Source organism: Acanthaster planci, linkage group LG11, assembly GCF_054643075.1.
Source record: "Acanthaster planci isolate LZ-2023a linkage group LG11, COTS_SCS, whole genome shotgun sequence".
Lineage (NCBI taxonomy): Eukaryota > Metazoa > Echinodermata > Asteroidea > Valvatida > Acanthasteridae > Acanthaster > Acanthaster planci.
In genome coordinates, this window is record NC_141787.1 from 6,088,395 (window position 1) to 6,111,986 (window position 23,592).

Below are 23,592 nucleotides of genomic sequence, written 5' to 3' on the forward strand. Positions count from 1 at the left end.
ACAGGTAAGCTAAAGTGTGTCGAAACTAGCTTGGAAGATTTTTTATTCATGCTGCAGCTAAGTGCCTGCCTTCAAGAGTAGGTGAGACCGAGTCCAGAAGGTCCAAGTCTAAGTTCAAGTCTGAGTCTTGAGGCACTTGACTTGGGACTGAGTTGACCTGAGATGGAGTTGATTCGGAGCGAGCTGATTCCAGACCAAGTTAGCGACTTCATACTGATATGACTGATGAATATATACATGTAGTGTGTGTACATTGCCATATTTCGCTGGACCATATCCAAATCTTTTAGGCAATTTGTAAGAGTCCAAGTTGCTCAGACTATTATCCTGATACAGTCGCGTCAAATATCATAAAAAATGCACAGCATGCCAAAGTGAAGTTGGGCTAGCACTCAGAAAAACATTGGACCTTGATGGGCTTATATCATTTGGGATGGCCTAGCATTACAGCTGCACGTGAGCACATCACCACACCCAACCACTTGCTTGGGAGGGTTGATAAACAATTTGCAAGGTGTGTGCAAAATCTTGCGGGGCATACTTGTACAGGCCTACTAAAGTTCCTCATGCCATTTTCACAGAAATGGGCCATGCACATGTACTGAGGCCAGTGAGCGTACATGTAGGCATGCCTAGCGTATGTACCCCCAGAACTGTGGGGTCCGACGGCCAGTCGGACCCACAGTTCTGGGGGGGGTATGCCTAGTGTTGATCCGTACTAGTTGTATGGTCTTTTCCTTTCTGCATTACTCCATGGCTCATCACTCCCAAATGAAGAACTAGGCCTATAAATTTTATTCCTGTAAAAGTGTGGTATAGGCCTAATACAAGCAAAATCCATTGTACTTACTCCATCAATGTCATCACGTAGGTGTGCCACCGATTCCTCAAAGACTAATTTCTTGATGATACACCAAGTTGTGAAAATGCGCTCAGCATACATGTACTACACAGGTGCACGTGCGCCACCGCACCCGGTACCGTACCCACCTGTTGTTTGTAGTGTGTGTGTGTCCGTTGTCGGTCCGCCATAATCATGGCCAAACTGATATACGGTCGTGTCCTGAAAATGCATGCGAGTTTTACGGTGGCTGATCTCCGGGAATACACTGTTTTATTTTACGGCATTACAACGCCCAAATTTCAGGCGTAATTAACGCCCTTTTACGGCGTGTAACGCCCTTTTCCGACGTAATAACGCTTACGGCATCCACGCAAAAACACACGTGGCTCCGCTTATGCGTATAGTATTTGCACTTACTGTGGCCATCCTTGGACGGTTCGAATCTTGCAAGGTATGAGATAAAAGCCCCTTTGTCTGCAGGTAGTCCTGATGCTCAGTAATAACATGGATATAAAAATATAACGCCCTAATAGTAGGGCGTTATTGGGTACAGTCTTGATATATGTATCCAAAGCCTACGAAGACATCATAGAGATCCCGAGTCAAGTGTACATAGGTGGTACCTGCCGCTATGGAATAACACACAGACGGGCACACTTTACTTTATATTAAGGCGAGACAAAGACATTCTTTAATTGCCTCCTGGTGAATTAGACAGAAAAACTCATGTATTAATAGTGTATAATTACAACACAATCGGCCTACTGTTTATAGTACTTAACGAGTAGATAAAACCTACTTGGCTTGATGTTTTGACAGAGACCTAGCTACCATCCTTTCTTCCTTCCTTAGTCCTTATTCCATCGTTTTGGTTGTATCTTCGCCAGGTAATTCAAATTAAACCAGCTCAATTCAACGTAGCTTCTCGCCGGAGTGTTTCAACTTCAGGCTTCACGAGAGTGATTCTGACAGCCCTGCATTGAGAGTACGGAACCACCTTGCGACATTTGTCTCAGCTACAGATTCTAAAAGTGGCTTGGGGCTCCCTTGCCCCAAATGTTACTTGATTTTTCAACAAAACAAAAGAAAAAAAAGAAAAGAAAAGAGAATCAGACCGAAAGACACGGGTGAAATGGGATTTCATTACATCCTTTACCCCCGTTTAAGGGTCCAGTCCACTAATTCAAGCCCCATTGAAAACAGTGTAAAATCAGCACCGTTCAGGGCCCAATAGCATGCACGCCAACATCCCTGAGATTTCTGAAACACAAATGAAATTCTTGTCTGGTCACTTATCTTTCAATTTCTTTTCAATTTTTTGTGGGTTAACCAATTACATTTTTAATTATTCCCACAAAACAAAATCACCCCCCAAAAAGTGATTTTTCCGAAGTCTGATTGCAGCCATTTTTCAAGTGGCAACCCTCAACTTTCTCGGGCACTTAGGACCATTTTTCAACCGTAGTTTTCAGCCCTTCTGCCCTCATATGAAAGCTCAAAGACCCAGGGAGTTGATCCTGGCGACGATTTACACAATCTCACCATTTTGGGGGCCAAACAATCTCTTTTTTCAAAAGATACTGTTGAAGGGGGCACTTTTAATGCTAATGAGCTGGTCAGAAATTCTCACTTGAATTAGTGGTCTGCACCCTTTAGGGCACTCTAAGCCTGGTCCCCCTCAATACTCAGCTTTTCTGTCATACAGTTTTCGAGTTACCTACCAGACGCAAACCCCTCTTAACTTTGCTCGTAGGCCTACTGTGTGTTGTTAGAGGTTAGTTTAGAAATCGGAGGATTTATGACTGTTAGGGATAACTACGATTTCGTAAAAAGACTCACCCAACGTCAGAGAGCTCTGAAATGAACTAAATTAAAGGCAGTATATACTGAATTAGATGCAACAGGGATACTGCCCTATATACTGCTCCTAACTCGTCACTATTTGTTAATATCAACATCAGTGAATTTTACCCGGTGTGCAAGTGTGGTCCTGTGAAGTGCAACATAACGGGCGGTCCTGCAACGCAAATGATAAAATGACACCAACGGCAGCGTACCGGTTTCAACAAAACAAGCGAGATCTCACAACCTTACATTCACATGTTAGTGATGAAAGGAACGGATATACCCGCATTCTTGCTATCAGTCCATCGATAGCACAGTAAACAGCCAGAATAAAGGTTATCCCGACTTGGCGCATGGTCTACCTACTCCACCCAGGTCTGCCCGACGGTCAGTGTGTGTGTCAGTTTCTGAAGTGTTTGGAAGTTGCAGCTCTCCAGTTGGCTACACTGTCCTTTTTACTCCATTTGCAACACCATTTGCCAAGTTTTAACTATTAATCTTGTGGCGAATTGAATCAAAACGTAAGTAATGAAACTGTAGCTCCAACCTATAAGTTCTCAACACGATATTAAAGTGAGACAGGGAGGAGAACATGTAATATTTGAACATAACGTTTCCGTTTTTTGAAATTGTACTTTATCAAGACTTATCTAGACGGGTGATGGGAATCATTTGCTTGTGCTCACTGATACGGTGTTATATTCAGGCCGCATTACGCTGCACAACGAGAATTGTTGCACTGCGCGGCGAGGGTTGTTGCACTGCGCGGTGAGAGTTGTTTGGTCGATCTAACGGTACGCTCCAGTTTTCGTGATTTTGGGGCACGATCACAAGAGGCCGCCAAGTCCTTTTTAATGCAGCTTGAAAGTTGACCTCTGACATTGATCGATTCTGGAATCCACGGGTAGGGAAAATAATGTCCAAAAGTTTATTAAAATTTCATTTTCATTAGAATTGTAGAACTTGTAATGATTTTTCTTTAGTTTACTTCGGTAAAAATCACCGTTATAGAAAAATGCCTTTGCAAATTATTTTACGATTTTACGAGCAGATCAATTTAAAGAAATTGAAAAATTGCCTTATCTGAATAAAGAGAAATATCTTGTCAGAAATTGACCTCTCATTTCCGTAAATCGCTACTAGATCACAATCAGATGACTCGGTGACATCGCCACACACATTAAATGTAACGAGACTATAAATTGAAGTTGATTTTTAGGTTTATCATTTTCCTCGAGTCTTTATATTTGTATTCCTCTCTCTACGAAAGAAAATTCCAGACAAAAACCTTGTGAAATTGAAAAGAAATTGTCCCAGGGGTCATAATTTTTAATTTCAAGTAAAACAAAGAGGCAATATTCTTCCTGGGCATTACCAGGCTGCGCAGTTTGTCTCGGATTTTGCGCTATCTTCGGGCGCGTATTAGTGTAATGAAACCTCAACAACACTTACTGTACCGCTGACCAAAACACCAAAATCGCCAAACAACTCTCATCGCACAGTGAATCAACTCTCACCACTCAGTGTCACGTGGCCTGAATAGAGAACCATGCTAAATCTCAATCGGATTTTAAAAGAATGTCTTTTTCCCACCTTTGACAGGATCAGTACTTTATAGGCTACCTAAGCATGCCCATACTAGAGATACAGACCAACTTAAATGCTGATGCCCTGCCGTCTGATTTTTGTGTCAAATTAGTGGAGATGTCCGCCTCCATTTTCAAGCGTCCTAAACATGTAGGTATCACTACATGCATGCATGTAGCCTTTCGAGTATGCTTGTAATGGGAAAGGAGAAGATCGCGTCGTCCATTGCCGAACTTTTTTGACAATCTACGTCTAGTATGACTACCTGGCCTCAATCCTGTGATTCAGTGCTGAATCCGGAATTTTCTAAAGGGCCAAATCATGTATTCAGGTAACGTTAACATAATGCAAACGCTGGCAATCAGTTGGCAGATGGGTCATCTTATGATATAATATTTAGCAAAAGCAATGTGATACATTTCGCATAATTTTAATTGGTAAATTCAAAACTGGTGAGAAGTTGGAAGTGGGTGGTGGCCCCGAAAATGGAATCAGTAGCGTATCCATGATTTATAAGTGTGTAGGCCTATGGGTGTTCTCTTTAAATACGGGCGCTTGTAAACGTTCGCTTGAACACATCATGCTAGGGGCCGTCGTATACCCTAGTAGTTACAACACTGCTTAATGGAAAATGGAGTTTTTGCTGTTTTGCTCAGTATTCGCTTGACCTTTTTTTAATGTTACGCCATACAATCAATACCATCCAATCTGTCGACCCTTTCCAAACGCGCATTTGGGTCGACAGATTTCACGCACTTTGATTGGTCAACGCGTTGCAAACTCTTGTCGACGCACTGTAGTGAATCGCCCGTATTCCACAGAAAGAGATTTCAAAAAGGCAAAAAAGCAAAACCCTGAGAACCGCCATCACCACCAACAACAGCATCAGCATCAACACTGTTACAACAGCATCAAACAAGAACAACAATTAAACAAACAACAACAATCGTAACAAAACAAAAGAAAAAAAAATTTTTCTGGAATTTGATGCAAGGCCATGCTGGTGGCGCTGTCAACTGACGAAAGGCTGTATGCGGGGGTGGACGGCACTGACCCTGTGTTCCTGATGCGAGTCATCAACGCCGACGCATTCGAAGATGCTGACGAAAACCGACAAACCATCAAGGCGCTGTCGGACTTCCTTAGTGGAGAGATTGGTGTTCCTGAAAAAAGGTTCGTGGTGAACCATTGCGTACATTAAAAGGGACACGTGGCGGAACCCCACTTAGGTCACCCCTTATTTTGAAGCCTATGTGTACGCCCTTAAACCAGATTACAAAAAGCAGGTTGTGCCCTCTACAAAAAACAGTTTACGAGAAACAGCTCTATAAATTGAGCCACTATAGACGTAGCTAGTACAACGCAACGGAGCTGGATTGTCCCATTATTTACACTAACCGTGCATATAAGTTTTTCTACAATGTTTGGAGTACCGGGTCAGCTAATATCAATTTTACAGCACCGTCCGAGGAGAGACAGTTTTCTTTGTCTATAACAGTAAACATGTATAGACCTACAGGCCTACCTTTCGGCTCGACTTTTGATATTGCCACTGCTCCAACTTTATACCCCCACTCCAATCAATATTGGGTGCCTCATTACAAGTAGCAATAATCGTTTACTGGTTTTCTTTCTTGAATTCTGATGGCTGTATAGCATTCGCATCATTCTTGTCAACGCTCCTTCCACTTGCGTTGGCATTTCAGAGGGATTGCTGGCTGACGTCATCCAGGAACGCCAAAGAGCAAGCAATACTAAACCACCATCGCAAGAATAGATGGACAAAGGAGCGTAAATCCGGCGGACATAATTGAAAGGGGATGGATCATGCACAGCAGTTTTTTGTGCGAAACTAAAAAAATCTTACCAACACCATGTAATCAATCAATTAATATAGATACAGTCAGAAGGTAACTCAACAGTACATCAGCGTAAAATTAATATTGCTCTCAGAGAATTAGGTCAGACGTACAAATTACATGATAAGTTTAGTGTGCCAATATAAACCCTTTCCTACGTTTGCAATGCATTGTGGGCATGCATGACAAACAAGCAAAGCATGACCCTATGGAAGTCATCTTGGCACGACTTTTTAATTTCAGAATACATTTTCTAATTTCCAAGAATGATCACTTAATGCAAATTACCTGCCAAACAAATAGAAACAGTTTGATGTCAATTTCAGTGATATTTCCATGTCAAATTACACAGGTTAGCTGTAACAGGGACAAAAATGTCACACTTTTGGACCCTGAATTTGTAGAATGACCCTTGTAGGAACAGGCAAGACTGGATTGTGCATGTAGAACCAAGAGGGTTTGCTCAAGCCATTTTTAGTTCACACCTCGGATAAACTCATAATCATGTCACAGGCGCAGCAACAAATAGTGATTACGGTTGTTTTTACCGAGTCTGAGAGTGAGACTATAGAAGGGATTGGGCAGGCTTGAATGCCTGATTATATCGTTAGAATTCACTTCTGCTAACAAGCTTTAATATTCTGAATACGGGTACCAGAGTCATATCGCCCAAGAGTGTTATCAGGTGTCTAGTTTTTACTAAGTTTCAAATAATGTCTACCCCATTCCTTTACAGTTGGCAGAATCCCAATGTACCCGTACAGTTAGCAGTATCCCAATGTACCATAAGTTGAGTACCAGCCTAACCACTCAGCCTCTCTGCACTGAAATGCCTTGACTATGGCTGCACCCGAACCTGTTGTCTAGAGCTAGGTCTAGGTCTTCACTCCATTGGAAATGCATGGAGACGCGTAGACAATAGACCTAGCCGTAGCTCTGGAAGCCCGTTTCGGACACGGCCTCAGTCTCAAAGATGGGGCTTTATAATTGTCTCAAAAATTCAAATGACAAATTACTTTTGGAAGTCTGGGCTCTGCTCAAGTATATACTGTTCATGCAAAAGACACACTGTGGTGTGAAATGAGTGCTAAGTATTTTTTAAAGTTTTTTTGCAAGCAGCACTGAAATGTATACATGCAATACATTACTCACCAAGTTTAGATACTGAAACAACAGAAGCAAACATGAATCTTTTTAAGGAAAGATGCCATTTTATTGAAACCTATTAGCATATCATTCATTCACAGATCTTGAAATATGGATATGAAGTAATGCATAAAAACTGGCTGCTTTTCAATTTAGTAGAAGAATTCGTTTTTAAGAAAAGAGCACTGCTGCTGTTTTGCAGGTGTGTAACAGGATTTCAAGAATTTGGGTCACTTAGATTTAAATGGTATTTGTCCAACGGTCACACAATCCGTGGAGTTGACATGGTACAAGAGGTAAGCTTGGACATCTGCAGGGACACTGGCAGCCTAAACTTGAGAGGTAATGATGAAAGATCCTGGCAAACATCCTGCTGATAATATAGTGCCAATGTCTGTGTGACCGTCATTATGACTTAAACATTCCTTGGTCTGGTCTCTGTTCATGTCGGGCTTCCTGCAAGTAAATAAAAACCTTAAAATTACTTTAAAAATTATCTGTCATTTGTCAGGATTACCCTTCAGAGACGGCAGTACTTATATATTGGTACATGTACTTTTTAAGTCCACACTTGCTTGAGCTATATGTAATGACAACATGGGAGAGGGCCATGGTACGGTGCAACCAAATATTGATTCATTTTCAGAGAATAGTTTGACTAAATTTGTTGTGGACTGTTCTTTTCCGGCAGAAATGTATTTAAGTATTTCAACACTAAGTAACCAGGAGTCCCCGTCTCCTTCAAATGGAAGGTGAAACTAAGTGACAGGTATTAAGTTAATGTGGAAATGTGATTGACCACACTAAAACAATGCTCATGAGATTATAAATACTTAAATGTTATAAATATTTTATTATACAAAAAGCCCAAAGGAAATCATTATCAAGGAGTGTTAAAGCAAATGTACCCAAAGATTTGTTTTAGAAATGCAACACTTTGGCCTAAATAGATGAAACAGCAGTATTATGGCTGGCGTTACTTACATGCGTTGTCAATGGGCAATCTTGTAACTGCTTAGTTTCTGGCTAACAGGTACTCGGCAGTTGGTTGGCCGTTGACTCAGCTCAGTCAGATGTACATCTAGCCTAAATCTGGAAGGTAAGTCAGCATGTTGCTGGGATTAAGTTGGGAAATATGAGTTGCCAATTGACAGCATGTTGGTTTAAAGCCGACCACCAACTTGAGTCTGATAACTTAGCAGCTGATGACCACAGTCGCTGGCCCTAATGTGACTGGTAACCTCCTGTATGGTTTCTGGATGACAGTATACTCACTGTCAGCGAAAAATTTACTGAGTTGCTGATTTCTGGTGATCCCAGCAGGTTTTGATCTGGCCAACACCTGACTGGCTACTGGCCGAAATTTGGAGGACTCAAGTTACAGGCAGTACATTTAGGCTTTGGGCAGTCGGCTGCTGGCTAACTTATAGTTTGTTAAGTTCTTAGCCCAGCTTGTGGCTGGATTTATCCTGCCAAATGGCTTTCGACTGACCGCACTGGCAGGAAGTCTCTCATGGTCACAGACCCGCATCATACATTACCTGTCATCCTACAGAAAAGGGAGAAATTTCTTTTTCTGTTTATAACAAACTTCCCCATTTGCCGAATTCCTTTTGCGCACCTTTCAGAGGAAGGCGTAGTGTGTAGTTTGTAATTAAACACTCCATGGAGAAACTGCACTTACCTGTCTATTATAAATGACTTGCTACTGAATGAAGCACTCCCTGGTCATGGAAGAAGGCACCTTGACAGACACGGCAGTTTTGACTCTGAGCTGGTCCTGCGGTGGGTTGAAAGTGCAACATTCTTTGCAAAACTTTACAAATTACACCATGTTCAATCACATGAGTACTTTCTTCCCATACCTCCAGTATACACTGGTTATCAGCAACATGCACTGTATATGTGGTCACCAGGTAATTCCTAGAGCTAATAATCAACATTGTGACTCATGCCACTTTCCAAAATAATGTAAAAACTTATGGCATTCCTGCTACCTTTAACAAATTTGGATTACAGGTGCCACAGTATTGAATTTGATCAGGAAAAACTTCACAACAATTTGAATGTTCGTTTCATTCACTGGGTGTCTAGAAGCTAGAAGAATTCTTCACTTTTCACTTTCTTTTTTAAGATCAGAATACATGTACATGTAAGACTATAAAGGTTTTTCATGTGACATAAAATGACGGACAAAGGCATTTCAGGAGACTAGCATACCATATGCGTGCATTTCGAATGTGTTTATTTCCATTGCCAGTTTCGTGTGTGCAAGTGAGACTTCAAAGGCATGCACGTTTCTGCACATATCTGAGTAAATTGAACACAGGCCGTCAAAAATCACAAATGAATATCCTCTATATCACAAACTCAAAAAATCTCCTTAAAAGGGATATGCAATCTCTATACAGACCTTGAAATTCTGGACTTACCTCCAGCCATACATACCTGTTTCTTCACAACCACCAAGCAAGCATCACTTCAAACATACACAACAGCCTGCCCTCCACGCATGCATGCCTTGCACCAATTTCATCACTCCAGATAAACAAACAAGATTCAAGATGCAACACCATGTGTCTTCACAGATGATCCTCAACTCTTGGAACAAAATAAAGCTCGATACAACCTGTTCCAAATTGTTCAATCATGCCAGTCACTAGCATCTTACATGTCTTATCAACAAAACGTCCCTCGTCAAGCAACTGTCAAATGTTCCAAAGTCAAAATAGAATGCTTCACTCCATAATCACCACACTTATAGAGTGGCCACATTAAAAAATGGCCTATGGTGGACACGGCACTCCTGGTCAGAACAGGTCTAGACCCCAGGCCCCTAGTAGAACCGTAGAATTGTTGCCAGTGTGCACCAACCACACTGTGTGAAGCCTAGATCAAACATCCTCATACATCAAGAAACAAAGGAAAATTAATATGCAAGTGTCAACCGCTTCAAGTTTCCACGCTCACTTCAGCAATACATTAACTCACAAATCAAGCATAACAGTGCATAGTGACAATTCTGAATCTCTCTTTATTCATAACAGGGACAACCCTCAATTTTTCTATACATGTACAAAACATCTTCCTTTTTTTAAATTAACACTCCATGCACAAAAGTCACAGTAATTTCTTCCACACTATTAGTAGACAACTCAAACATCATTCACCTTCAAATGGTTTCCATGAGCATATGTACATCCTCTGATCCTCGAACACATTACAGAGATCCTACATGTATGTCCACAGCCAGAGCTATTTATAGAGAGAGTAGCACCAACTTCAAACTCTGGAACCAAAATGGCTAATTCATTATGTATGCCGTACAGCATGCAGCTACCGTGTGCTAATTGTCCATGTCCATAATCAACCATTTTGGTTCCAACAATTGAAGACACTGATGTCGCAACTCTCTGTATAAACAGCTCTGCCCACACCTTTCGTACTGTGAGTCACAAACACTCAATTTTATGCCCTTAATAACTTGCACCAAATGTGTATCCTTCCCAAACACCACAATCTAATACCGTGCATTTATAAATTCTAGTAATCTCGCAAGAACTTTAAACTCAGATAACTTGTGGCTAGAAATCAGTCTTAGTTCTAACACTCATACATGCGGGTACCACAATCAATGTACATGAATCTAAACACAAGAAAATACTTGTATTATGAAATCTTACACCTGGATGTACAATTCACTCGCCCATTACAGCCACTGTTTTGTTCCATACACTCAAACAGCACAAGCACCTTCACAATGTTTACATGTTACTCCCTATTCAGAGTTATGCTCTTTATCTACAAGATATGTGATGTATGCATACTACATGTACATGTGCATGCATTTTCCGATAAGTGCTGATAATTTTCCTCAAGCAAAATTTCACTAAAACTTCCCCTATACATGTACGTATGTGAAAGGAATGAGCAGAAACACCGCTAAAATGATATCTTATTTATATTGAGGCTCTTTAAAGTACATGTACGTACAGTTACAAAATAATCAAAATTTTCAAAGTAATTTCTCAGGTTGATTTCTCAGGTTGTTCAACCATCATCATAAACTGGTAGAAGTCCCCCCCCCTGGTGTTAACGCCTAGAACTGCCATTTCACTTATAGTACCTATGTAAGTTACAGAAAGCCTCCAAAAATGTCCATCAGTGCACTTGTTGTGCAAGTGAATAATCACCCAAAATTCTAAGAGATTAGGAGCAAGGTGAAATAAAAAAGTCTGGTGGGCTACGTTCGACTGTTGTACATGTATGTCCTCTTCTTGGCAAAGAAAAATATCTTCACTACACCTGCAGCAGCTTTCAACTACTTGGGACTTTCCGAAGGTACTCAATCATCAGTTTCAACACAACATGCATAACAGATTGCTTCCAAGCTATCAAATTCCCTTTGTGCATTGACTTCTTAATTACAATTTTTTAACAGGCACTTATATGTTTACTTCCCCTACATCCACATCAATTCACTGAAAGTTCTGTAACTGTACGGATACTTTTTAAAGTGACATAATCAGGCATTTTTGCAATCCGCCCCGAGCTGAAGTGCACCCCCCCAAATTGGCGAAAGAAAGACAGGTGGTTACAAGCGGGTTCTTGTACGCATTCTGTGCTTACGCAAAGACCACACAAGCCGGAATAAATTAGTCACGTATACTCAGCGAGCTCCTCATCAAACGCACCTCATGGCGCACTTATGCAGTGAGTACCAAAAAAATTGCGCCCTCTTTTGTTCCGCTCGGAGCGGATAACACGCATGCACTGAAGAGCACGCCAGACAGGTACATGCTTTTGTCTAATCGTACATGGAGTCATACTTCAATGAAACACAAATAATTATGAATCGCTCGATGTTTCTACAGATTCATTGCATGTTGTTTTAAATGGTGAAATGTTTTATCCTTTTATCTTTTTGAGGTTAAAGGGAAGAAAGCCTCCAAAAGGTCCAAACCCTAAGTCAAACCCCAAGCAACAGTTGCGATGGAATGGATACCAGAAAGCCGTCATCTTATTTAAAGTTTCCATTCTTTTTTTACACCACATTTCCATTACCTTTTCACACAAAATATATTTTGCAAGGATGCACTAACAAGTAACATTCATTTGTTGTCACAATTTGACACATTAAATGCATTTTGAGACAGTCATGCCTTTCTGAAAGACAATTTAGCTCAGAAAAAAAACTTTTCAGGGTTCTTCTTTTAACACAAACTTCAAAGGTACCGGTAGCACAGAACTTTTTTTCAATGAAAATTTTTACTGGTACTGATAGTTTACACCTTTCTTTCATACACGAAGATATAAAACCCAAGTCTTTGACATTTTGAAAAATACAATTTTAGCAGATCTACCTCATGGGAAGCCAGCACAGACAATGCTGATCCTCTATTCTCTGCTCAAGAGCCCAAGTTTCGACGTCACATTCATATCACTATACAGGTAACTGCGGTCTAGCACAGAACACAGTACATCATTGCTTACTACCAGACTACTGTACTCCACTCCACTGATCATGGCACATCATCAGAGGCTTGTTACATACATTTAATGCAAATTAATGGGGGATATTCATACAACCCACCCTCTCCTGCCATCACCAAAATATATACGTTGTTACAATAGTAAATCCACACACATACAATACTACCTGACATAATACATTTTCCACACCAATAGAGCTTACAATTTTTGTTACAAAAGATGATGTTCCAAATGCTACACCTGACACTGCTTTCACCTTTTCTCAGGAACCAATCTTAAACAAGCCAAGAGAAGTAGCTTGGCTTCCCACAGTACTTCAGCACACTAACGGGAAATTTCAGTCATCAAGCACGCAAACACTTAACACAGGTTCCAAGGAATAACATCCTTAAGAAACGTATTGGTGATGGTTCAAGTAGAGTACTTACCAACTGCAACACAAAAAGAGACACAGAATGTGACCTAATTTCTGCATCAGTGGAAGAACTCTGTCCGATATGTGCATGTACATTCTTGTAGTGCACATATTTCTGACAGTTCAGCATTAGAATGTAACAAAGCTCATTTAAAGTGTTAATTCAGCTTGCCAAGATGTGAAGCAATGGGTGAACATTATATACTGCATGATTGTCTTGAAATGGTGGAAATCAATGAAGTACATGTACATTGTACACTGGCAAGTCTTCACACAAAAATACACTGAAGGAATGTGACTAAATATAAACTGTGACAAAATGTAAACTCTGTTTACATGTCATGTTAATAAAAATGAAGGTTTGCTGAAATGGATCTGTACTTACATTGCTACCACGTTCCTGACTTGGAGTCTCCCATTAGATAGGCAGTGCTGGGAGATTCATTTGTACTATTCTGGACGCCTCCCCAGCCAAGAGACTGCTGGTTAGAGCCATAGCTTCCTCCACCACCACCGCCTTGATTCTGCTGCATGGGCTGCTGGTTAGGCACTCCTGATCCCCCACCCCCTTGTGACATCCCCACCTGGGGCTGCTGGTTTGGCTGCTGCTGCTGTTGCTGCTGCTGTTGTTGCTGCTGCTGTTGCTGCAGCTGGTTCCCTTGCTGTTGCAGGCCCTGCTGCATGCCCTGGGCCAGCATGTTGCTCATCATGCCCCAGCCCGCCTGGCTCAAGGCAGCCAACATGGCCTGGTTCCAGGGGAAATTGTTCATCTGTCCAGGGCCCTGCCCTCCTGGATTGCCACCCATACCACCCCCAATGCCACCGCCCATACCACCCCCAATGCCGCCACCCATTCCTCCACCCATACCCCCACCCATCCCTCCACCAGCCATACCAGGACTGTTTGGAACCTGGCCACCCATACCACCCTGATCTCTGTCTCTGTAGTCCCTGTAATTCCCCCCACCACCTCCCATGCTGCTCCCCCCACGAGCCCCTCTCCTTGACACCTGGTTGTAATCACCACGGGAATGATACTGTCCTTGATTTCCAAAACCTGTCAAAAAATTACATCAAGAAGTCTTACAGATTGTGCTCAAGAGTAAACTGGAACAATACATCTAATACCATCTATGCAATATTTCCGGGTTGTGATTCTATTATTGCTACAATCGATTCCATCACTCTCCGTCACAAGTCACTTAGTCTCTACCCAAGTTAAGGGGCTACTCTAACGAGCTGTTACAAAAGCATTTCTTTGTAACTGTTTACCCTGACCCTTAAACCTTTGGTCTGGCTAAAGGCGTTTCTAATGGGATGGACTCAACTAAAACAATCCTATGACAATGTACAGTGCAATGCTACTATAACAAACACCACAGGTCCATATACATGTACAATGTACATGTACATGTAAAATGTTTGGCAAGCCGATTGTTTGGTCTAGCTATGTTTAGTCCTTTAATATTGAATGCACCCATTCCTGGCTCCAGCCTATTCAAATGTGTGGTGGCCTGCCTCAGAATGTTTCCACATATATGAGGATTTTGGGTCAACACATAAAATGTAATAAAATCAAGTTAGGAACAAATAACACCAAAACTCGCACACTTTTTTCACTGCATGTTCAGTTCCATTCTTTTTCACCCTTCGGGTAGTTCTCTGTAGAAGTTCAATCATGAAATGAAATCAAGTTTCCAATGAGTTTTCCTTGAGCAGTCACTTAAAACTTGTTTACAATGTTCAGTGTGGTTACACTGGTTCCCACTGCTTCTATAGAACTAGAGCTGTAATGGTACATGGCCAAAGTTGGCAACGGTAAGTTGGCAAGCGTTCAAAATGATCCAAATGCACAAAATATTGAACAAAGATTTCTGGCAATTCAAGTCACTAAAGCTAATGTACAGGTATCTGCATGTCTATTTTTATTAAAATTTTTAAGGTAAAAATTCTTCCCTTTATAGCAATAACAGAGAGAATGATTATTTTCTACATGTGTACATAAGAGTAAGATTCATCCGTGTTGTATGCACAAACTTAAGATTTTGTACAAAGAGGGCTATCACAAGCCGCCTAGTGATATTATTCCATCTGACAGGTTGTCACTTGGCCCCAGCACATATCACAGAGTTACCCTTGCAAACTAAAATCTTAGGCGACACTATGTGGCTGATAATTTCTAGGTGGTGTAAAGATAGTTATAAATGTTCTAGCATCAATCAACTGAAACTATTTCAGTGTGTATATACATGTACATGTAAATCATGTTTTTTTCCTGAAATTCAGTTTTGTCATGGCAGTTCTTTAACATTTTCTCATCAGATTTTGAGGGTTGTTATGCAGACAGTCCTTCCAGAATAATGAAGATTTAACATTCTTGAATGAGTGAAAAATATTTACCGCCTCCAAAGTTCTGGCCTCCGAACATTCCCATCTGGTTGTTTTCTGGACTATTCATTGCTGTCTTCCTGGAATTCTTTGGTTCAGCATCACTGATAAACAGACTTGAACCCTAGCAAAAGTAATAACTTCTATTACCCGCCATTTTCCTTGTTACTAATGAACTAAACGTTTGCTTGGGAGGGGAGGGGAAGGGCTTGATGGGGGTTGCCATAGAAAAGAGGAAAGTTTCAAATGGGAAGATTCCAACGGGAAATGTTTCTTTGTCCAAGAGAATAAAGAGAGAAGACCGAATAAGTAAACATACTTTATCACAAGAAACTTGGGACTTTTTCGACACTATGAGTACAGCACCATGCCTTCCTGGGATACATTATGAGCCCCACGTTGGACCACAAGAGGGTGCAATTTTCCTAGCAATGGAGGCTCTTTTTGTGGGAACTGCACAAACAACTATGAAATGCATGTTAAAATCATGTTAATACCAACAAAATGAACAACTCCCCACCAACATGGCTTTTTTCAACTGATGGGGAGGGGGTGCTTCTGCTCCGTGCAGATAATGTGTGAAGTGCACTCACTGAAATAAGACAAGACAACCCCAGCACAGCACCGGTACCTTTAGGATGTGGTCTTCACAGGCAACACGGGACGCCACCTCTGGCCTGAGAAATGTGATGAACCCAAACCCTCGGAAATTCTTGGGAATGTAGATATCAGTAACTTCACCAAACTGGGAGAAATATTCATAGATGTCCTCTTTCGTCATGTCGGCGGTCAAACGACCGATGAACATTTTATTGTTATAGTTCTGTCAATAGACAAAAACCATTTAATGTTCAAATACAATGACTTGCTTCAAATACTGTGCAAATATTTCAGTTTTTAAAGCCTTCACAAAATTATGAACATGAACAAAATGAGAGTCTCTTCCAAATAAGAAAAGCATTTGCAGGTATCTTTACACAGACACATTTTTACACTTGTCTTGGCTTTCATATTATGACGACTGTGTAAGGTTCTCATACTTACATGTACGTGAACTATGCCATGGCTTGCAGATATAAACCAAACATTTACTGTGAATTGTGCCACCATTTTTGAAGTAATTTGTTAACGCTAAACTCTAACCGACTTCAGGCTTTCTGCAGGCACCCTGCTGAACCCAATAGAATCCAACAGCTAGGACAAGAGGCCTTTTCTTCACATGGGGTTTAGCCTAGACTTGAATCAAGTCAGACTTACATTGCTCTTCCCCAGTCAGCCATTCCTTCACTGTACAGTACACATTACAGTACACAGTACACAGCTGTCGCGCTGGGCCGCTCATATAACTTCTTTTAAGGTGCCCTAAGTTGATAGCCTTTCCGCGATATCCGGAATTTACAAGTGTCCTGCGTCACCAGTCAGTAAGTCTGACTTGATTGATAAGCCAATCAGACTCCCAACCGGTGATACGTAGTTATTCATAATTACATATGAATGACATGATCTTGCATAATGTATTTCCACCAATCAAAGTGGTCAGACTCACATACTCGTTCATTATAATGGAAGTATGAACGATGTAAAAAAAGTCTGGTAATTTGACTGGCTGCTACTGTTTTTTGGTAGATGAGCTCATTCGCTGTGAATAAACGGTTGGCAGATTTGTCAAGTCAGGATTGCTCAAGTTACAGCAATAAGTGGACACAAGATGGCATGAAGCCAGTAACACCGCGTACTCAGCCTACTCATCCAAAGGCATAACGTCACGGATGATCCCGACTTGAGTCAAGTCTAGGTTTAGCCTGGTTAGGGTTGATCAAATACTTCTGTGTTTTGCAGTGAACAAGCCCTGTAGGTTTTGCACCTGAAATTCACAACCAGTGGTTGGTGTAACTAGGGCTAAATGTCTGGGGGGGGAGAGGGCACACAGAGGTGCACACATTTTTTTTAAGGGGGCGCCACAAGAAACTAAGCTGCAACTGCATTGCAAGCATAAAGCTGATTTGTTTAATCCAGCCTTATCTGAGTAATTCAACTGTGTATTTAGACATGTTAGATGCCATTCATGTACTCTGGCTCATAGGCTGTATGTGCTTTTTAAAATAATTACGTGAAGACCATAACTCAATAAAATACTGACCTTAAAACGTCACATGCACACTTACATGTATGTGTGTAAAAGGCATTAGAGTGACAACCTACGAATAAACCAACACGCCCCCCCCACTCAATTCATTTGTACTTTACTTCTTGTTCCAAAAATGACGTCAGTAACACTTCGGTACTCTATACGATTTGGGCTTTAGCTTTCATTTGAAAATTGGGCATGAAAACGGCATTCAAGTTGTAACTTTTACAAACATCTTCATCACAAAATGGGATGTCCCAAATGACTGCGCAAACCTGTACCTTGGAATCAGGGAACTTCACATCACAGTGTCTGCCGTCTATTGTGTGTCTCATTGATACCACTTTGTTTTGGGCTTCCACGTCCTTGTAGCGCACGAACCCAAAGCCTTTTGAGTTACCATCACGATCTACCTTCAGCTGTGAATGGATTAAATAAAAGATACATGCAAGTAATTATGCTACATGCCTTTGCTCAGTAAGTCCAACAATGGTTGTAGGTTATTTGCCTTTTAAATTAAGTATTACATTCTAACTCATTTTTCAAACCCTTTTTTGTAATTTTTAAAATACATCACGATGAAACATTTTTTGCACAAAGACATTATAAATCCAACCTAGTCCTTTCTTCATCCAATGGTCTGATTGCAGCCATGCATTTGAAGTAATATCATATACATTCAGGTTGGCCCTAACTTTTTGGGGGTTTTGCCAAGGACCTGTCCAAAGCCTTCAAAAGTGTGTAGGAACTCAACTGCACATTCTGCGTCCTCTAAATTTCCCGGGATGATCGAGAGCAGAGGAAAGTATACATGATTAGGGCTGTATTTGAACTTCGTAATTCCTGCAAAATCTCCCAAGTTTTGTGAATTGTTGAAGGATCTGGGAAGGCTACAACTACCGAGGAGTACTTTCTGTCAGACTAGACAAGTTTGTATAGGGCGTATCCTTTGAATTCTATTATTCTCCCTTTTTTTCACCACAAGGAAGGGTTGGTCAGGGGGGAAAACGGGGGTAAAGAAAACTGTACTAATTTTGTCCCTGAAAACTTTTAAGAAAGGTTTCTCCATTTTTTCTTAGTAGGAAATTCCAGACAGGGTCAGTAGCAAAAACCAAATTTTTTTATCCCCTATTCGACATCAGCTGCATCTGCACTGAGTCCTCCAGATTGTCCAGGTAAACATCCATGCATCTCACCTCACATATCAGCAGTTCACCAAACTTTTCAAAGTACTCCCGCATTCCTGCCTGCGTAGTCTTCCATGCCAGGCCCAGGACGATCAAGTCAACCGTCTTGTTGTGCGTGATGCCCTGGAGCTGGTCTACGCGGCGCGTCTTGGCTGAGTTGGCCTTCTCTTGGTTGTCCTCTCCTTTACGTTTGTTGTCTGAAAAGTTGCAGGAAAATATCTCAGTCTCACATCATGTTTAAAATGAACTTGATTGCCGAACTCCTACACCTTTTGCTTTTACTGATATCAGGATATGACCACAGATAAGAGCATATTCTGGACAAAAAAAAATTGCCTCTGGCCTCCATGATTTACAAGTTTCATAGACAGCACCACATTTGGGAAAGGATCTGAGAAGGCTTTCTTGTCACATCCCTTACCCGTATGTACTGATATCCCTTTCCTTACTACAGTACCTGCCCCCAATGCCAAATGAAAGGCATCCCTTGAACTGGTTAATCAGTAGAGGCGCGCACATCACAACTCAGAGACTGTCGCTATATTTGGAGAGGAACCGGTATTTGGGGACAAAACAAGTACCCTGAAAGAGGGAACGTCCTCTTAAAAGGGGACTTTTTCCCAAATGGCCTCAGGTCAAAAATATGCACGTGCTAGGCCTATCATCAATTTTTTTCTCAAATATTTCCCACCAATCATTTAACTTGTTTCTTATGAACTTTACGCCATGTCACTTGATTAACTATATTGTAAAGGACTGATATTCGGAATATTGTTCTGATACGGTCTTTTTCTCACTCTTCACTTTACTTGACCCTCAACCTAATTCTATATTCTTAAGTCCTGTTATTGAGGAGGAAATAGTTGACATAGTACATACTCTGCCAACAAAAAGAGCTCTGGCTTTGATTTAATTAGTAATTCACTGGTTAAGGAAGTGATTCGGGCAAACTCCAAACCGTAAACCTTTATTATGAACGTATCTATATCGACAGGTGTGGTACCAAATGATATGAAAGTTGCTCGTGTCACTCCTATTTTTAAAAGTGGTAATCCTGATCAAGTTAATAATTATAGGCCCATCTCCGTTCTTACTATCTTTTCAAAAATTCTCGAACGAATTATTCACAACCGTATAATGGACTTTTTAGGTGAACACGACATAATTTCTGACTCTCAATTTGGATTCCGTGAAAACCACTCAACTTCACATGCAATTATTCATCTGATTGATAAAATAATAATTTAGATGTATCTTCTGTTACAATTGGTTTATTCCTAGACCTGTCCAAGGCCTTTGATACAGTCAATCATAATGTACTTTTAAACAAACTTGCTCATTATGGTATTAGAGGAACTCCCTTGGAGTGGTTCAGGAGTTACATGTACCTTACAAATTGACAGCAGTTCGTCTCTGTTTATGGTTCTCACTCCTCGGTCAGTACAGTTTCTCATGGAGTTCCGCAAGGATCTACATGTATTCTGGGACCACTTTTATTTTCCATCTGTATTAATGATTTTGTTTAATCTTCCGCTTTGTTTCCTTTTATTTTATTTGCCGAAGATAGTAACCTATTCTATAGTCACCCTAATATTAATACCCTTTATCGTAATGTTAACTTTGAGCTTACTAAAGTTTCAAACTGGCTTAAAGCATATAGGTTGACTCTTTAATATTAAGAAGACTAACAACATGTATATATACATGCTGTTTAGTAAAAAGTAACATCATGAAATACCTGAAATCTTTATTGATGATGTACAAATTGATAAAACCAATTGTGTCAAATTCTTAGGTCTGTATATTGAACAGAATATTTCATGGAAAAAACAAATCAATAGTATTTGCACAACTGTTTAAAAAAATTTTGGAGTTACAATGTATATGTAAACTAAAGCCGCTTCTCCCATAGGATGTATTATTTAAACTTTACAATACTTTAATTGTACCGTACTTAACATATGGGATATTAGCCTGGGGTAATTGTGGGGTTAGTTTAACCAATAGAATACTGAAACTGCAAAAAAGAGTTCTAAGAATGATCCACTCCGCTGCTTACCTTGAACATAGTGGTTCACAGTTTTATTTGTACAAACGGGAAGAATTCCATATACGAAGTTCACTGTAATATCGCGCAATTACTACAAAAGTATCATTACTTTGATCACTGAATGAAGACGATTCCGATAGACATTGAAGAGCTGAACATCATAGGACAGAAATGTGGAGTTTTGGGCACACTTTTGGAGCTACATGTACATGTACACATGGACCATCTTTACATCGACAGGCGGCCATCTTTGCTCCTGAAGAACATGGCGAATGCGCACGACGTGTGCACATGAACCGAATCAGATCCGGAAAGAACCATTATGTAACAGGGGTTGGGCTGCCACAAGCATTGAGGTAATTTTATGCATGAATCCGTAACACGAGGAGTGCAGAGGGCCGTCATCTGTCTGGGTGGATCTACACAGTTCACGAAATGCCGCGCAATGTGCCCTACTGTACATGTACAATTTTTACTTTGGGGAAAATAGTGCGTGTTTTGCGACAATTTTTAAGTTGGAGGATTTGGTTAGAAGGAAAAAATGGGCCCAATTTCTTTTACAGACAGTTTGTACATGTAAGTTGGACAATTTGTTTAGAAGGAAAAAAGGGGCAAATTTCTTTTAGAGAGTGCTTGTCAGTTGGAGGAGTTTTTTTCTATATTTATACAGAGGGAAGGGGAAAAGGGAGCTGAAACCTGTCTTTAGATTATTGTGTGGCTATCTGCGCTCGAAAATGTGAGGGGAGGCCTGTACAGGAGAAGAACATCCTTAAGGATTTGATTGAAGTGGTCTACTCCTGCATGTCGGCAGAGCCACATGCATTCGGCTCACGTCATACAGTCAGTTGTGCTCAGACATGTACCTTACCTAGTTGATTTCCTTTGGCACAACCTACTTATATTAACAACGGATAGCCACATTTATTTATATTTAAATATTCTAATTTATACAAATATTTGTGAATAATTACATATTCAGTTTCATAAATATTTAATTTTTTAAATATTCATCTTGACTTCATCGTGACCTCTCCTTAATTCAACCGTAACTTTATATGGAACATATCGACTTCCTCCGGCAACAAGCGCTCGTGTGGCGTGGTCAGACTGCTGTATTTCTATACCTAATAGTTCTCTTCATTGCAGGTTCGATTCCCCTTTACGACACAATTTGGATTAAATGTATTAAATGTGTATACTAACTGTAATAATCCTTGTACTAATGACAGGAAAACTGTGGAGAAATAAAAGGACGGGATAGTGAAGGAAAAAGGAAACGGTAGAGGATATAGAAGGGGAAAAAAAGAACGGCAAAAGGACTCACTTTTTTGCCGTTTTATTGCGTGGGGCCCCTTCTTTTTAAACCTGTCCCCCTAAGTTACTGAACCCCCTTTCACATCTCTATCCCCCAAAAATAAATGTCGCCCCTTTTTAAATCTGTCCTGGAGCAAAAATTTCTCCTAAAAAGTGAACTTCGTATATGGAATTCTTTCCGTACAAACCTCTCAAAGTAAATGATATATATTTCCTTCAGCTTGGGATCCTCATGCACCAGTTAAACACTAAAAAGTTACCTACATTGTAAATCCATTTGTTCAAAAAATGAAGAAGTGCATCATCATTTCACCAGACAGCACATGGAACTTCATCATTCTTTTGCACGTACTACTGTTACACAAAATACAGTCAAGCATGAGGGCCCCAGGCTGTGGAATTTCCTCGACACCTCTGTAAAGTATATTGGGAACTTTCAAACATTCAAGCATAAATATAAAGCTCAACTATTAAGTGGGTATTTAACTTCCATTTAACACCATTTAATATTGGTGCCTTAGGCCTACAGGGTTACAAGACTTAATGTGTATATGTCTTTTGTCTTTTTGTTTAATTGTTTGTCATAATTATTGTACTGTTCGTTATACAGTTTATTGTTCCTATGGGATCCCTACTCGACAAGCAATGGTTCTACTATGGGATCCCATCCACAATCATTTTCTTATTTGTTGTACATTAACCGTATATAATTTGGTGAAATAAATAAAGAATGAATGAAAATGGACTTTTTGTTAGGGTGCTAATGGTAATGAACCCCCATGGGAAAACAGTTCAGCCACCAGGTCATGCCTTATAATGTAGGCCCAAGTTCTGTGTCTGTAACAAACATGATCAACATATTGTGCAATTGGTCTACACCATACCTTTCGGGAAAACTGCGATGTACAGGTGATCTCCCCAAACGCCATCTGGTGGCTGTATTCTGCCGTCTACAACACGTAGTCCCCGCAGACTGCCCGTGCCGGGATTTCGGTACTTGAGTCCCGATGCACAGGGGAACTGTGCTGTCAGAGTGCTCAATAACATTGTGCCATCCGGCTCGACGGGCAGCTCGATTGGTTCGTCGTCTGTTAATTCCTCCACAACCTGGATGTACGTGGCCATTCTCGTCCTAAATTCTCTGCACAACTTAATCTAGGAACCAGCAGACAGCATTTGCATCAGTCATATACGAGTGTTAGAGCCCTTATCGGCTGGATAATCCATAAGATGTTTGGATAGCCAGTGCCATACCAGACGAATAGTCGGCCATTTCCTAGCTGCCGACATTGTACTGAGGCTAGACTGGCTGCCTGTACTGTCTCATGCATGTACA

The 23,592-nt window shown here is 40.7% G+C and overlaps 2 protein-coding genes across 4 annotated transcripts; one reads left to right on the plus strand and one right to left on the minus strand.

The window, feature by feature from the left end:
* The first annotated feature begins 2,510 nt into the window (after positions 1-2,510).
* Positions 2,511-7,309, plus strand: LOC110990101 (MIF-like protein mif-2). The gene is made up of 4 exons (XM_022254935.2): positions 2,511-3,210; positions 4,292-4,426; positions 5,271-5,449; positions 5,933-7,309. The coding sequence occupies exons 2-4, from the start codon at positions 4,319-4,321 to the stop codon at positions 6,051-6,053; spliced, it is 408 nt and encodes a 135-aa protein (XP_022110627.1). The 5' UTR covers positions 2,511-3,210; positions 4,292-4,318; the 3' UTR covers positions 6,054-7,309.
* Positions 7,310-7,324: 15 nt separating this feature from the next.
* On the minus strand, positions 7,325-23,552 carry LOC110990093 (TAR DNA-binding protein 43-like). Of its 3 annotated transcripts, none has more exons than XM_022254916.2 (9): positions 23,141-23,552; positions 18,902-19,089; positions 17,987-18,124; positions 16,209-16,400; positions 15,590-15,701; positions 13,575-14,246; positions 8,966-9,061; positions 8,266-8,373; positions 7,325-7,737 (listed from the first exon to the last, which is right to left on the minus strand). In XM_022254916.2, exons 1-6 carry the CDS (start codon positions 23,379-23,381, stop codon positions 13,579-13,581), a joined length of 1,539 nt encoding a protein of 512 aa, XP_022110608.1. In that variant the 5' UTR covers positions 23,382-23,552; the 3' UTR covers positions 7,325-7,737; positions 8,266-8,373; positions 8,966-9,061; positions 13,575-13,578. The 3 variants fall into 3 exon arrangements, with proteins under 3 accessions (XP_022110608.1, XP_022110607.1, XP_022110604.1); XM_022254915.2 differs by having other exon boundaries at positions 8,966-13,205; XM_022254912.2 differs by having other exon boundaries at positions 8,966-14,246.
* Positions 23,553-23,592: the final 40 nt, after the last annotated feature.